The sequence below is a fragment of the Heloderma suspectum genome, chromosome 2 (genome assembly GCF_057233095.1).
Source record: "Heloderma suspectum isolate Gila_16-S chromosome 2, 16-S_ref, whole genome shotgun sequence".
Lineage (NCBI taxonomy): Eukaryota > Metazoa > Chordata > Lepidosauria > Squamata > Helodermatidae > Heloderma > Heloderma suspectum.
Window position 1 is genome coordinate 35565523 of NC_139459.1, and position 16715 is coordinate 35582237.

The following is a 16715-nucleotide window of genomic DNA, read 5'->3' on the forward strand; positions in this document are numbered from 1 at the left end:
CGCAATGTAAATAGCGCTAGTAGCCAGACACCATTGGAACCTTCCCTTAGTCCTTGCCTTTTCTGACAAATTATTACTAATGTCTTGATCAGTTTAAGCAGTGCTCTACTGTAACTATGTATGGTCGTGAATCAGGGGCTCTAGCAGTGGAAGCCAGTGAGCCTGAGCAAACCATTGCTTCTCAATCTGTAAAATAGTAATAAGGATCACGCACTTCTGAGGGCTGCCGTAAGAATGAATAGGATAACTGTAAAAGACTTTGCTACAGAAATGGTTATTGATTAAAAAAAAAAGCAGGTTAGGTTAGACCACTTCTCTGTTCTCATTCCAGCTTTATTTTTAACCCTCCTTCCTCAAATTTAGCATGAAGTTTCAGTATGCTGTTCTGGTTCCATGTTTATTTGATGTTACAATTGCTATACTTGTTCACTTCCTTTCTAAAGTAAGCAATTGCAGCCTTTGAAATGGCTGCTTAAACCCATAATAAAAATATTCATTCTATGAGAAGAAAAGTTGCAAAGCGTTTGCCCATGTGGCAGCAGTTTGGAGCTGCTCTCTCACTGGAGCTGAGCAACCTCTCTGGAATTGAGCAACAAGTCATCTGTGGATTTCGTTTTAAGGCAGCAGCCCTCAATGTACCAGCCTGACCGGTTCCGTCCTTTGCAGTATGAAATCTTTAGTGGTAAGATTGCCCATAAGATTGTAGGATTTTAACATCAAGTTTCCTACTGAGAAACTTTATGTCAGGGGTAGGCAACTTGGTGTCCTCCAGATGTTTTGGACTACAATCCCATAAGCTGCTGTCAGCATGTCCAATGGTCAGGGATTCTGGGAGTTGTAGCCAAAACATCTGGAGGGCACCACGTCACCTCCCCTACTTTATGTTTCTGGTGTATTCCCAATGGAAATTAACTACACCAAACTACGTGGCAAGTGTCACATCTAGTTTGGCTCTTAGGCACCATCACTGAAAAGGATCTGCCTTATGTAGCTATCCTCTACACATCAGACACAGTACAGGGCCTCAGAAGATCATCTTTGTCAGGGGTGGGGAACCTCTTTCAGTCCAAGGACAGAATTCAGTTTCAGAGAAGTTTTTGGGGCTGCATTCCAGTCGCTGGCAGAGCCAAAATATCAAAACTACCAGCATATTTTAGCTTAAAACTCTTACAGCCACCAGCTAAGCCTTAGGAGAGGCATTTCAGCCTTTTAGAATGAGGGGAAAATTCCTGCCAAAAGCCAGGGAACCACCAAATGATCAACAGCTGGGGGAAGGAGTTTGGGCTGTTTGGAGAACCCCAAGTGTAGGTCTGGATTGGGACCCCAGGCGGATCTGATTTGGCCTGCAAGCCTGAGGTTCAACACGCCTGATCTAAGTGAATGGTAGGTTCATATAAGTGGAGGCTGTCCTTCCCATCAGACATTCAGTTCTGCTCACCTCATAGGAAAGAAGGAAGGAAGGAGAAAGAGGTGCCCAGACTCATTCCTAGAAGTGATCAGGCTTGCCTCCCTGACACTGCAATTGCATAACAAACTTCTAATGTATTCGGTGTCCTTGCACATTGGGTGCAATACATACCTTGCTCAAGGCCATTACAGGAAATAGATAAGACAAGAAAGAAGAAGGAATATTGACGCTGAGTGCGGATAGGGAAAAGCAGAATGAGATGACAGTGGTGGTGCATGCAAGGTGAGCTTTTGATGGATCCATGCTGAAGATTAGGCTCTTGAGGAAGACTAGAAATGGCTTGATGCTTGGGAAAGCAGGCTGTTCTAGGGTTAGGGATAATGTCATAGAATATTTAATACAGTGTCCTAAAATAACTCTCATGATTAGTGATAATATCTTTGCTCTTTTTACTTTCATCTTTCATCTCTGGTTTTTGCATAGGTATCTTTTGACATTAATTTTGACTTTAATTTGAAAAGTCTCAAGAATCTGGCAGTTTTAAGTTTTCAAGCTTTGAGGTACAGTATAATACTTCATATAATACTTCAACACAGCAGCTAATAGCAATAGTTTGTGTATTTATTGTTATTAAATAGATTTAATATCCTACCCTTAGGATATATACTCTATAGGGTTGCTTACAATGCCAATAACAAGTTATTAAAACACCAACCATCACATAATATCAAATATATAACAATATCAAATAAAAACAGCAGATGAAATTATTACAAAATGAACCCTAAGATCATTCAAAAGTCCTTAGGGTTCTCGTAAAGGCCAATATAAAGGCCATTCATATCCCATTGAGAAGAGAATTTCACAGTGATGGGGCCACCACTGAAAAGGCCTATCCCTAGTATTCATCAGTCTAATAACTCTTGCTGAAGAACCAGAGATCATGGCCTCAGAAGTAGATCAAAATATTCATGCAGCTGGATATGAGTGAGGCAGTTCATCAAATAAGCTGGTCCTAGACTCTTTATGGCTTTAAAGGCTAAAAGCAGCACCTTCAATTGGTCCTGGAAATGGATCAGCAGCCAGTGTAACTGGTGCAGAATAGGTGTCATATGATCAGAAAGCCTAGCTCCTACAAGTGTTCTTGCTGTTCTGCTATGCACCAACTGAAGTTTCCGGACCATCTTTAAGGGCAGCCCAATGTATAGCGTGTTACAGTAATCTAGCCTCAGTAATCTAGCCTACAGTAACCAAGCCACGTTTTACTGAAGCAAAATCCACTTTCTCTAGATATTGCTACAGCTGGCGAGTCAGCCTGAGCTGGTATAAAACAGTCTTGGTTATTACTGACATCTGTGCTTCCATAGAATCCAGGAGCAATGGTCCCAAGCTGCGTACCTGGCCCCGTAGGGGGAGCACAACCTTGTTCACAATCACTTGTATACCACCATCCAGATCAGCAGATTTTTCAACCCATAACACCCATGTCTAGATTAAGTTCCTGCTTGTTTGCCCTCATCTAGCCCAAAACTACTTCCAGACATGTGATAGTATCAGGCTGTGTTTATAAATGCAGTTATTCCATAAAAAATAATTTTAAATATGCAATTCTTTTTTAGTGCAAGTAATGAAGAGGATGCCACAAACAATCAAGTCAATCTAACAATTCCACTCCGTTATGATGCAGAACTTTACTTAACAAGGTAACTCTAAATTAGCCAGCAGCGGTTGTGGTAATTCAGTCGGTGTCTAACAGGAGTGGCCATCTTTGGGGGTTGATGCTTAGCTCATCCACTGAAGCAGAAACCTTGCCCACTGTCCACACCCCTATAATTCTGTTGGAGTTTTCTTATCCTCATTGAAATGGTTCAAGAGAGATAGTGACACAAAGAAGTAAAAGAACTGTGGACATTTTGATTATGCTCTTGATGACTTCTTAACATTCCCATAGAAATTCTGGTAGTCCCAGACATTTTTTGTGAATGTACAAAAACTCAGAGACACAACAAGTGTTGACAAGTAACCTAAATGTGACTGTTAGCACTCATTTTTGCCTGTCTGAAAAGGGGAAATTTATATTTATCTTTGTGCGTTCACACAGTTTGTCTGGAATTGTCGACATTAACATGTGGGTGTTAAGAGTTGCCACATCTTGGACAATCACTATAATACAATTGTGTTTAAAAGTAAACAAAAATAAACCTATGTATAAGTAATTCTCTTCCAGATATACTTCTGAACTCAGTCTCCCTGATTTAATACAGAAACCACTTATTAAGATTGTTTAAAAAATATTTATATATGATCTGTCTCTGCTCAGTTTTACCAGGATGAACTCGTATGAGGTATATCCGGATCTTAATGTTCATTCCATGGTGAACAATTTTGATGAAATTGGACCTGCATTCAATTTTTCTGTTATGGTTGGTAAACATTTCCACTATCTTCTAAATACATGAGAAACATTCTAGTTTATATTTCCTCCTAAAACAGGGGTGCACAACCTTTTTGGCCCCAAGGGCGGCATGTGATATGGCTTGGAGATTGGGAGCTGCACACGCATGCATACGCACACGCAAATACACACACGCACACACACACTCCTTTTTCCTTGCTTGGAGGGAGTGGAGAGCCTTCTCTCCTCCCCCTCCCCCAGTGATCCTGATTCATGTCGCTCAATAACATTGAGGAATAGAACCTTGCAGACTTTGAAAAGAAAGTTAAAGCAATTAGTAAGACAGGTTCTGTTCTAAAGTCCATGTTTTGCTTGCGGTTGCACAGGATTTGAATAATTCTAAGTCCAGTTCATAAGCACATAGATTTTATGGGTGAAGTTAAATCTGTACAATTTTTACAAACATGCACTTCCTTATTGTCCAGTACTAACAGAAAACAAGTATTGTAACATAAACCATCATCTGTAGGTATTATTTGCACAGTGCTTAACCAGTTAATTGTTTGTTTTTCAGGTCACAAGAGGAAGTATGCCAGTAAATATGGCATCTTTAAAAATCCATATTCCAAAGCACACTGCAGGAAACAATCCATTGATGTATGTGACTGCAGTGCACACCAGTCAGGTGAAGCAATGGTCTATTTTAATTACAATTTGTAACACAACAATGAAGGTGACATGAATGCAAACCAATATGGAAAGATTGATGATGATGATGATGATGATGATATAACCTACACCTTCCTCCACTACTGCATTATTGATTAAGGCTGCAATCCTATACACACTTACCTGAGAGTAAGTCCAATTGAACTCAAAGGGACTTACTTCAGAGTAGACCTTTGTATGATTGCACTGCAATGTTGCACTCCTATACACATTTACCTGGGAATAAGTCCCATTAATTCAATAGGTACTCTAAAGCAATACCAGACAGGCCACTCAACACAACCAGCCTGTGTTGGCTTTCTCTCTGTCCCATCAGCTAGGACAGCTAGGCTGGTGAGGACGAGGGAGAGGGCCTTCTCTGTGGTGGCCCCCACTCTGTGGAACTCCCTCCCTAGAGAACTCCGCTATGCCCCCTCTTTAATGAGCTTCTGTCATGCACTGAAAACCTGGTTGTTCAGGCAAGCATTTAGGGTGGGTTAGGGTATTTTTAGAACAGGATGTTTTAATGTTTAATTTTACTGTTTTTGATTGTTTTATTGTTGTACATCGCCCAGAGTGGCCAGGGGACCGGCCAGATGGGTGATTAAGAAATTTGATTAAAAAAAATAAGGTAAGTAAATAAGAGTACTAGACATGCATAGGATTGCACTGTAGAAGACTTCCATACTGTAGCAGGGGCTGCAAAACAAGGACATGGCCTTTTTGCTTTTGTGAAAATGTCGTGTTACTCTGGGATCAATATGGCTGTATAATACAGAAATAGCTTTTGAATGCTCTGTGGAACAGTGAGCTGTCGTTCTCCTTGTGTTATCAATAAATATGGGAATAAATAATCTTACGTTTCTTCAGACCTCAGTTTCTCAGTGTGGCAAATGTTAGAGTTACTGTGCTGTTTGGCAAAGATGAGATGCCTGAGCACAGGCTAAATTTTAGCCTTGATTTCCATAATGGAAATTTCTGGACCATGACGACCTTATGTATATCTGCATTGGCTTTGCATGTGAACACCTTGCCTGAGGTGTGGGGTGCTTCCAGATGGAGAGTTCATAACGCTACCAATTGAAAGACATTGTGCAGCTATTTAATCTTTTCTTGCTCAGCCTCAATGGATATTTTTGTGTGGAAAGAAAAAAGGCAGAAGATGCGGTGGGAAAACACAGGAAGGTTACAAGTGGAAAACAATGTTGTCTGGACCCCCTGTAAAATTCCTTGAAGTAGGCAAGGCAAATGCGTGACAAAAGCCTAATCTGGAAGGGCCCTCGGTGTAAATTTCTACTGTAGTTGTAGAGACTAAGGGTGCAATCCTGTGCATGTTTAGACAGAGAAAAGTCCTACAATTCCCAGCATCCCCCAGCCAGCAAAGCACCTTTAATTTTTCCTCTCTAATGTATTTTAACACCAAATCTTAATATACCCCTAGAGTTTTTCTAACACGTTCCATATTTGTCACATACAGTAAGGCCATTCCATAGGTTAACAGCAGGCATTAGATAATCAATTGGGCAAGATCTCCATGTGTTCCTTTATGTTTGATTTTGCGTGCTCTTTCTAGGGCAGTGATATCAGCTGTGATGCACTGATCAATCCATATAAAATAGGACAACAAGGCTATGCAGTGTCATTTAGGAAGGAAAACTTCAAAACGGTGAAAGAACTGGTGAGTTGAATTTATGACTGCAGCATCTGAGATCTTGGCTCATACATTGTTATTTATGAACAGTGGATGATTTACCACCTCATATAGTCCAGTTGAGGAGCTTCACGCAGACCACACATAGGGCTGGATCCAGATTTAAGTTGGATCAACTGCGCTGGTGGAAGTGGACTTTCCTTCCCAGGGCAGCCCCTCCAGCACCCTGAAAATGTTTCACAGGGAGTCAGGAGACCGTGCTGAACAGGAGTGAGCTGTGCGGGAGGGAGATCCCTGAAAATCAGGCAGAGGGATCCTGGATACAACCCAAAGTCTGACACTTATGTCTTAAAACACAGTCTTATCTGGAACAAGAGCTGGCTCTAGGTTTTTGAGGGCCTTAGGCAAGACACCCTCAATGGGCTCCTTCCCTCAGTGAGTCTCCCTTCTCACTGCCATTGTCAAAAGCTGATATTGCTCTTCATTGCTTGCTTGACAGACAGAGAGTCAGTGAACAAGCAGGCAATGGCATCTGCTGCTCCTTCTTCACACCACCACTGTTGTCTGGGCCAGCATGGGAGGCAGGTGAACAAGCAGGTTGCCATGGTGAAGAGGAGGAGCAAGTCCAGGGGGCTTTTGTCAGTGGGCCCCTCAACCGTGCCTACTCTTGACGCCAGTCCTGTCTGGAACTATACTATTTAAGGGCAACAGAGTATGAACATAAGAACATAAAAAGAGCCATGCTGGATCAGACCAAGGGTCCATCTAGTCCAGCATTCTGTTCACACAGTGGCCAAACAGTTGTCGGCCGGGAACGCTCAAGCACTCAGGGTGACCATTTGTCATCCTGAGTACGTGAGTATTTGACCATTTGTCAAACGCTCAAGTACTCAGGACGACCATTTGTCAAGGTTGGAAGGATTGTAGTAGCCGCCCATGGGCTACTTTGAGTGGTAGAGATGAAATTACCTACTATTTGGCTATTATAGATTCTACACTGAAAATATATGTGTAAGGCCTGTGACAATACATGATAGCATAGTTCAAATGGCGTCACTTCAGAGAGGAAAGAATGCCCCTTCTAAAGCTGCACACAACGCCAAAAATGTTTGGGATCAGGAAACGAGTTATTATGCCTGTGTTTATTTGGGAGCCACGTATATGCTCTGTTGCCTTTCCTTACCCCCTTGCTTCCTTAGTCTATTTACCTGTCATACAAATGTGATTGTAAGCCAATTTTTCAGTTTGTTCACAGGTGGCTGACTTTGGGCATTACATTTTTAGGTGTCAATCTAAGATTTAAGTGCACACTTAGAAATATAAAGGTGGAATCAAATGAACAGGTATCTGAAGACACATGTAACATGTAGGCACACTCATCAGAGAGCCATGATTCCCTATGGCTCCCTATCAATTGTGGCAACCCTGGCTTGTTGCTGTGCGGGTCTATATGCAACTGTGAAGGGACTTTTAGGGTGCAATCCTATGCAGGTTTAGACTGAAAACATCCTACAACTCCCACCATGCCTCAGCATGGTTGGCTGGAGCATGCTGGGAGCTGTAGGACTTTTTTTCTGTCTAAACCTGCCTAGGATTGCACCCTAATTCACAATCAATGAATACCTAAAATAGAACAAAACGTGTAAAGATGTGAATTGCTATGCTGCCATGTTTTAAAGTATTAATCTTTAATAGTAATGCTATATTATCATGTTTTTCTCTTTATCTGGAAGAACTGCAAGAATGTCAAATGTGATACAATTACATGCAAGTTAAAAGATATTTCACTGAAAGCTGAGTATTATGTTAATGTTTCTACCAGAATCTGGAATGGGACGTTTGCAGCTGTAAGTAATATCAGTGTTTTAATAAGTTACCAGACTATGGATAATGTGTATTTTATATTTATTAAGCAAAATACTAAAAAAAAAAATGCTTGTCTTGTGTTTGCACAATATAGTAAAGGCAAGCTGTAAACGAGGGGTAGGCAACTGGTGCCCTCCAGATGTTTTAGTCTACAATTCCCATAAGCCCCAGCCAGTATGGCCAGTGATCAAGGATTGTGAGAATTGCAGGGAGTTTACACAGGTTGCCTGCTACTATGTAAACGATCGTAGCTGAGTCTTAATTAGATGTAATTATAAGAACTTTGTTGATGTTTTAAAACTACTATACTCAGTGAAGGACTAAATTGAGTGCGGGGGGCGGGCGGAGAACGACACATGGCAGTGTGCAGCTGCTCTTTCACTTTTTCTTTACTTACCAGTAAGCACATGAGACCCCAATCCCGTTCAGGACCACCATGCACAGCAGTGATATGGATTTTCCGGGAAAAAGATCCAATGCAAATTAATTTACATTAGGTCACTTGCACAGGAGAAGTTTTCGGTTTGCATCGGAAAATGTTCTGATGCCCTAGAGCAAGGTGGCAACTTTTGGCCCTCCAGAAGTTTTGTCCCACAACTCCCATCATCCTTCACCAGTGACTAGAGCTGATGGAAGCCGTAGGCCAAAACATCTGGAGGGCCATAAGTTGCCCACCCCCGTCTTAGAGAAATCTAGTTTAGCACGTTTATTTTACTTGTATTTAGTAAACAAAGCTTAAAAAAAGTATCCTGTGTCAATGTTTTGTCTCAATACACCACAAATATTTGACCTGAAATATTTGACGGGATAAAATTAAATTGGAATATTTGTAAAAATGTAAAGACAGTGGCATGTATTTTTCTTACATTATTTAAATTTAAGGGGGGAAATGGTACCTAAAACTGTAAACACATGGGGAGAGCAATCCTTTGGCCTCTAGACAGCGTCTGGGTGGCCATAGGATAGTTTGGATCCGAAGTTGGGGACAGCACTCCAGCCTTGGAGGGGGGAATCCGCACTCCCTCCCACTCACAGCTGGTGCCGGCTGTCGCTCCAAGGTCAGAACAACCTTGGAGAAGGGGTAGAGGGGGTGTTCCAGTGATACAAGCTATCCCCAGGCCTCTCCAGCCTCCTTCCCTCCCCCACGAAGCGCCCCAGCTTGATGAGGTGGGGGGAAGCCCATCTAGCTAAAATGCAGAGCAGGAGGAGTGGCGGTGGCGACAGTATCTGCACTAGATATGAAACAAAGGTTTCTGCTAAATAAGATGCAACCTAAGATCTATAGATGTGACAGGTAGATGCCAAAGCGGCGATCCACTGATTAGGCATTTTGTGGCAGTACCCACAGCAGTTTCTCAAATTCCCAAATATGCCCACAGGTCCAAAGAGGTTGGGGGCCCCTGATTTATACTAATGAACTTATGAAATCGAAAAATTTCCGTGGAAAAATACAGCATTGTAAAATTTTCTACCCCACATCACTTACATTACAGGGACAGTAAATGTAACGCCCCCCCTCGCCCCCACACACATCTTTCCTGATATTTGTACACATAGACCACACAGAGTTTTTAAAAAATGAACAAACCTCCATTGTCACAATTTTTTTTTCCTTTTTCAAATCTCAGGTGTGGGGCATTATTATGGGAGGAAAGCGGGGAGGTTTAATCCTCCCCTCCTCATGTTCAGTGGTCCCAATCCAGATCAGGTGCCTGCACACTTACTTATGAGTAAAGAAAAAGTAGAAGAACAGCAGCATGCTACAAATGTAATGTTATGTGTAGTTTGGCCCCAAGCTTAATGCCTGTTCAGGCATTTTGAACCTGAATAAAGCAGGCTTGTGAGGAGAGGAGGCGATCCAGCTCCATCCCACTCCATCATCACTAAGGATGTTGCGAGTGCCCAACTTAGTCTGGGTGGCTGGCAAAATCCCCCGTGCCTGGACCCCACTCACTGAGCTCCAGGGCACTGACAGACCTGGCCGACAAGCGCCCTGGAGCTCAGCAAGCAGCCCGGAACAGCCTGGGCTTGTCGCCATGCCTGCCACAATGGCAAGAGCAGCTGGGGCATGTGTCGTGTCTCCTCCTCCTTCTGACTGATTGGTTGTCAAGGAAGCTTTCTTGACAGCCAACCAGACAGGACAGGGCCTTGGCCAGTGCCCCAGCTGCTAGCCGTCCCCTGCTCGTGTGGAGATGGCTAGCGGCTGGGGTGTGTGCACCTACCCCAGTAGTCAAACCATTGTGCACACGAGGGCTCGACTGCTGGAGTCCTCGGTGTGGCAGCTGGGGGCTGTGCATAGCCCACATATGCAAGATTACAGCCCCCTTTTGCATTTATAGAAATATGCGCATATTTTGCGATTGCCATTTAAGGTGATTGCAAAAATGCGCATATTTTGCAAGAGCCATTTTTTTCTTATAATGGTGCCTGCGGCGCTCACTGATTGCTCTCGGGTGAGTACGGGCAGCTGAGCGAGCATGGGGGGCGAGCATGGGTCCGGGGGGCACGAGCAGGGGCTGGGTGGGCACCCATCCATCCCTAGTCATCACATTTGTCACCCTCAACTCACAGAGGGTGACTGTACAATCTTATACAGGTCTACTCGAAAGGAACCCCGACTGAATTTAGTAGGACTTATTCCCAGGTAAGTGTGTATAGGATTGCAGCCTTAAATCCTTGAAAGACTCAACATGGATTTTAAAATAAGCCTCTGAACAGCACAATCCTTCACGTGTTCACTAAGAAGTAAGTTCCATTGTGTCCAATGGGCCTTACTCCCTAGTAAGTCCTTAGGCTCTCTGGGCAGTTTACAACAATTACAACCATAAAATACAGCATGATAAAACCTAATATAAGATTTTAAAAGTTTAAAGAGAAAGCCTGGGTGGTAACTGCTCTTGGGTTTAATCTGGTTTTACATGCTGCTTTTAAACTTTTAAAGTCTTATATTAGGTTTATTGTGTTGTATTTTACAGTTTTAATTGTTCTGAACTGTCCAGAGAGCCTTGGCTCTTGGGCAGTATATAAATGTAAGAGAGAGAGAGAGAGAGAGAGAGAGATAGCAACCTAAGATGGAATAATTAGCACAATGGCCCATCATAAAATAGTCTGACAAACAGCCAACTGAGCAAGTAGGTTATCCTTCTTTTCTCTAAATACTGTGGGGTTTGTTTTAGATGTACTGTAAGCCCTAAATAATTGTATACATTTAATAAAATCGTATAATGTTTAATTTTAATATGCCATGTTTTCTGTTGCAGTCAGCCTTTCAGATGGTACAGTTATCTGCAAGTGCTGAGATTGATTCACATGACTCAGATCTATTTGTGACTGGGGAAAATGCTTTATCAGTGAGTGTAACTGTTTTATGTTTTTCAGTCTGACTATGCTAAAAGCCATTATGTTATTTTTACGCTCATTTAAAATGCATGGCTTGCCACACAACTATATCTTAGTCTTATAAAATGTGGTATTGCTATTACTGACATGTATGAATTATCTTGTGAGTTTTAAAGTTGCTGGAAACTTAGCAGTTTTATCTGCCAAGTATTACCATGAACATTTCATGTGACAATATTTTGGGTAGAAGAAAACCTAAAATTACCTCTAAAACTCTTGTTGTTTAAACAGTTTTAAACAAAATGCTGTTGCATGTATCTAAACATTTGTACAAAAATGAGAAGCTTCCAAACCTTAGGAAAAGAGAGTGGCTATACCAGTTAAATGACCTGACTGGTAGCTCAGTGGAACAGAGCTGCAATGGGAAACCAGAGATGTGAGTTTGATTCCTACTGCTAAGAGATATGGGGCTGTTCACACAACATGCTAACCAACACCAAGCCAGTGTGGTGTAGTGGCAAGAGTGTTGGACTGGGAGCTGGGAGATCCGGGTTCTAGTTTCCACTCGGCCATGGAAGCTCACTGGGTGACTTTGGGCCAGTCACAGACTCTCAGCCCAACCCACCTCACAGGGTTGTTGTTGTGAAGATGAAATGGAGAGGAGGAGGATAATGTAAGCCGCCTTGGGTTCCTTGCAAGAGGAAAAAAGGCGGGGTATAAATGCAATAATAAATAAATAAATAAATAAAACACTCACTGGTTGAGTGTGGGTTGAGTGTGGGTTGTTATTGAACCATGGGTTGTTTGTTGAACTGTGGGTTAGCATGTTGTCCGAACCCCGAACCCAGGATGTTTTCCGCAGGGTGGCCTGTTATTTATTTATTTATTTATTTATTTATTTATTTATTTATTTATTTCTATACCGCCCAATAGCCGAAGCTCTCTGTTAACCACCCTGAACAACCCAGCAAGAAACTGTGGGTCCCCAAGGTGGCTTGTTCAAGAGAAATAAGTCACACTGCATGTGGGTTAGCATGTTGTGCAAACCCAGTCTCCGAGAAGATCTCTGTAAGGTGAAGCCTTCTTAGGGGAGGGGCCATATATCAGTTGTAGAGCACATCTGGGGTTGTAACGCAGTAGTAGGTCACCTGATTTGCATGCCGAAGGTCCCGGGTTCGATCCCCAGCATCTCCAGGTAGGGCTAGAAAAGAGTCCTGCCTGAAACCCCGGAAGGCCGCTGGCAGTCAGTGTCAACAATACTGGGCTAAATGGACCAAAGGTCTAAGCATAAGGGAGCTTCCTGTGTTCCTGTATGGAACCACCCTCGTTCCATAGATGCCTCCCAATTCCCAGTCTGCAGGAGAGGCTTTACTCTGTGAAATGATCTGAGATATGATATTTTATGGGTGACAAGGTGAGCCTGTTATCCACTGCTTGACATAAAAAGGAAATGAATAGCGGATTGGTTGTTTATTATAGAAAAGAGCTTAGGGGTTGCATCCAATTGTGTCCTTCCAGTCATAGAAGCCTCTTTGCTCCAGCAGAGGCCTCCATGAATGGAAGGGAGACTGAAATGATTTTCACAAATTCCCCCTTGCTCCTGAAGCAGCCCATACCACCTCCCATGCTCTAGCAAAGAAACCCCCAACCCTCTGGAGTAGATTGAGGGGGAGGTGTGCAGGGGGCTTCAGAGGGTTAGGGAGAATCACCGAGGAGTGCCACCCTTCTGTTCACAGAACCTCTCTTTCGATCTTTTGGATCAAAGAGCTTTCTGTTCATGGAAGGACCAAATCGGATACACCCTATGTCACTAACAGTGCATGTTCACTTAGACATAACTCTCACTTTCTTCAATTAAGCTTACTCTCTAAGGGTGCAATCCGATCCAAGGTATGCAGCATGGCTGGCTGGGGAATGCTGGGAGTTGTGGGACTTTTTTCTGTCTAAACAGGCATAGGATTCTGTGTTTAGGTTTACAACCTATACCTAACCTAGCAATAGGATGTGAACTAGTGCCCTCCAGTGGACATGACTGGTTTTACATCTGTCAGAATGTATTGAGCTAAGTAAATATATAACATGACTGGTTTTACATCTCAAGACTGTATTGAGCTATGTAAATATATAACGGTATTAAGGGATTGTTACAGTGCGCTTCCTTTCTGTTCAGTTTTTTAATTATTATATTATACGTCATCTTCTTTACTGGAGACAGGCTCCTCCCAGCTCATATCAGACTGGCTCCAAAATGAGCTGTTTTTCCCAAACAGGGAAATAGCTGGGTTAATTTCTGAGCCAACCCAAATTTGCCACCTTTTCCTGGTGGCAGGCTTTCAAAGTAGGCCCAGTGGAAAGCAACAGAGGCACTCCTCCCTGGCTTTGCATAGTTTTAAAGATCTTTCCCCAAATCTGCTCCTGGGGCAAAAGCCCATCCCTTTGTGGGACACTTTTGCCCCCAGCGTGTGTCGCAGAGGGTAGGCTTTTCCCCCTGAGCCCGTTTCCCCAGTGGAAGCCCATCATAACAGCACCTATGGAAAGCAATGGAGACCTTCCCATGTTGCTTTGCATACAGGGACGTTTTGAAGAGCTACTCTAGTAAAACGAGGCTAGAGAAGGCAAAACGCCACCTCCTGTAGGGGATGTTCTTGCTCCTAGGAAAGGTTCCTCCTGTGAAAGCACTGAGTCATTGCTGACTCCTACAGGGACGCCGCTTGCGCTGGCGTTTTCATGGCAGACTATAGAGGAATGGTTTGCCATTGCCTTCCCCTGTCATGACTACCTTTCCCCCAGCAAGCTGGGTCCTCATTTTACCGACCTCAGAAGGATGGAAGGCTGAGTCGACCTGAGCCGGCTACCTGGGACCCAGCTTCCACTGGGATCGAACTCAGGTCGTGGGGAGAGTTTCGGTTGCAATACTGCCGCCTACCACTCTGCACCATACGAGGCTCTTTCTTGCTGCAAGGGTCCCCACAAAGGATGGGCTTTCACCAGCTGGCCCGAGTTTCTGTGGGGCAGCCATTCAAAGAAACCCCTATAGAGATCAACAGCAAAACATTTCTTTTGCTGGATGCTGCTCTGAAGGGCCGTCCCTGGGGAAACAGGACAGTGCTGGTCTTCCTTACTTTATAATGTGAGTATCATTCTAAATGCAAGCCTACAAATTAATTGGAGGACTATAATGCTGTTCATAAGAGCCTTGCCGGATCAAATCAATAGTCCGTCTAGTCCAGCACTCTATTTCCAGTGATGACCAGATACTTTCCGGGAAAATTTTACGATCAGGGTTGAAGCTTGCACTCCTCCCACCCCATTGTGCATTCCCCCCATCCGATATCCGGAGAGATCTGCTTGCCTGTGATGGACAATAACCTGATTAATGGTAATGATGAAAATGAAGTCCATTTTGATTTAGCTAGTGGGAAAAACTGTACTTAGAAATTCACTAGGGCACTGATAGGTAGGTGGCCTGTCCCCATATGGAATTAGACTGTGGAGTGATTTTTGTCACCTTCGTTTCCAGGGATCATTGCGCTTTTAGGAACATAGGAAGCTGCCTTGTACGGAGAGCATTTCTACACGACGCATTTATCATGCACTCGTGACTGGCCACTCACGGACGCTCGCGGGTTATTCCACGTTAAAAAGACCCAGAGAGAATGAAGTATTTAAGTTTATTGCAGGTTTTCCCCAGTGTGTAAATTCACTAGGGCACTGATAGGTGGCCTGAATCCATATGGAATTAGACTGTGGAGTGATTTTTGTCACCTTCGTTTCCAGGGATCATTGCGCTTTTAGGAACATAGGAAGCTGCCTTGTACGGAGAGCATTTCTACACGACGCATTTATCATGCACTCGTGACTGGCCACTCACGGACGCTCGCGGGTTATTCCACGTTAAAAAGATCCAGAGAGAATGAAGTATTTAAGTTTATTGCAGGTTTTCCCCAGTGTGTAAATTCACTAGGGCACTGATAGGTGGCCTGTCCCCATATGGAATTAGACTGTGGAGTGATTTTTGTCACCTTCGTTTCCAGGGATCATTGCGCTTTTAGGAACATAGGAAGCTGCCTTGTACGGAGAGCATTTCTACACGACGCATTTATCATGCACTCGTGACTGGCCACTCACGGACGCTCGCGGGTTATTCCACGTTAAAAAGACCCAGAGAGAATGAAGTATTTAAGTTTATTGCAGGTTTTCCCCAGTGTGTAAATTCGGCGTTGCACCATTAAGCAGCTGGTAGATGTCGCTGTTTCACTGAGAAGTATGGAGCACTGAAAACTTCCCGTCTCAGAAACCGTGTGGCTGCCGTCTGGGAGCCCATGGCAAACGTGGAAAGACTCCACAGCAAAGGAAGCCTGGTAGGGCTGTGAGTCGGGCCATTGATCCCTGTAGCTCAGTATCATCTGCACTAACTGGCAGCAGCTCTTCGACAGGAACCTTTCCCAGCTCTTCCCGGAGACGACAGGGGTTGAAGCTGCGGCCTTCTGCATGCAAAGCAGGTGCTCTTGCTCTACCACTGAGCTGTGGCTTTTCTCCTTTTGTTAAAGAGTTGAAATTTCCCTGGGTAAGCGTGTTTTGGATTGGCATCACATTTAACGTTATGCAAGACAATTTTTTGGCTCTGGAAACCTAGATCTATTGGTATGCTATAAAATGTAGAGATGACTTCAGAAATGGTCCCTATACTCCCATATGAAACTGCCTGTTCCTTTAGGTCTGTGTCAAGACCTTGCTCCAGGTTGTGTCCATGGGCCATTGCCTTCAGAGCAAAGCAGATGGCAACCGAAGAAAGGGCCTTTTTGTTGGTAGTGCCCCAGTCTCCCCAGAGACACTTGGTTGGCACCAGTTTTGCTAGCGCTTTAGCGCTGTGAGAAGACCACTGTATTCTTCCAAAGTTCTATTGGATGATTGATTGAGTTCTCACTGTTTAGCTGCTTTAGCTGCTGTTTTATTGTTATATAATTTTTGATATTTTATTGTTTAAATTTACTATTTAATAGTAAATGTTGTGTTCAGTTTTCTTTATTGTTTGCTGCTCTCACTGTTTGATCCCCCCGCCCTTGAAAGGTAGAATAGAATCCTTTAAAATAAATTAATAAATAATATTAGTTAAGTTCGCAATCCTAAAAGCAGCCCAGGGCTGGTTAAAGGGGCTGTTGGAAATGGTGTAAGTGCTGCACTGCCAGAGAGGACTCTCAGGCAGGATGGCATGTATGCTGCTAGGGATCCCACAGAACACCACGGGAAGCTCTTTAGGAATATATGTACCACCAGTGGTGTTCCACTGGCAGTGGGGAGTGTTTGGGGTGTGTCAAGGAGTAGGATGTATGGATTTTGTAAAATCC

General features: G+C 43.5%; 1 protein-coding gene across 3 annotated transcripts in view; it reads left to right on the plus strand.

Moving 5' to 3' along the window:
* ITGA2 (integrin subunit alpha 2) overlaps positions 1–16715 on the plus strand; it is a 99835-nt gene that overhangs the window by 75252 nt on the left and 7868 nt on the right. For all 3 annotated transcript variants that reach the window (XM_084833198.1, XM_084833199.1, XM_084833200.1), the window contains 7 exons: positions 1892–1968; positions 3028–3111; positions 3729–3831; positions 4378–4488; positions 6085–6189; positions 7896–8009; positions 11289–11378. In XM_084833198.1, coding sequence (XP_084689324.1) covers positions 1892–1968; positions 3028–3111; positions 3729–3831; positions 4378–4488; positions 6085–6189; positions 7896–8009; positions 11289–11378 — 684 coding nt within the window. The remainder of the gene's footprint in view (positions 1–1891; positions 1969–3027; positions 3112–3728; positions 3832–4377; positions 4489–6084; positions 6190–7895; positions 8010–11288; positions 11379–16715) is intronic.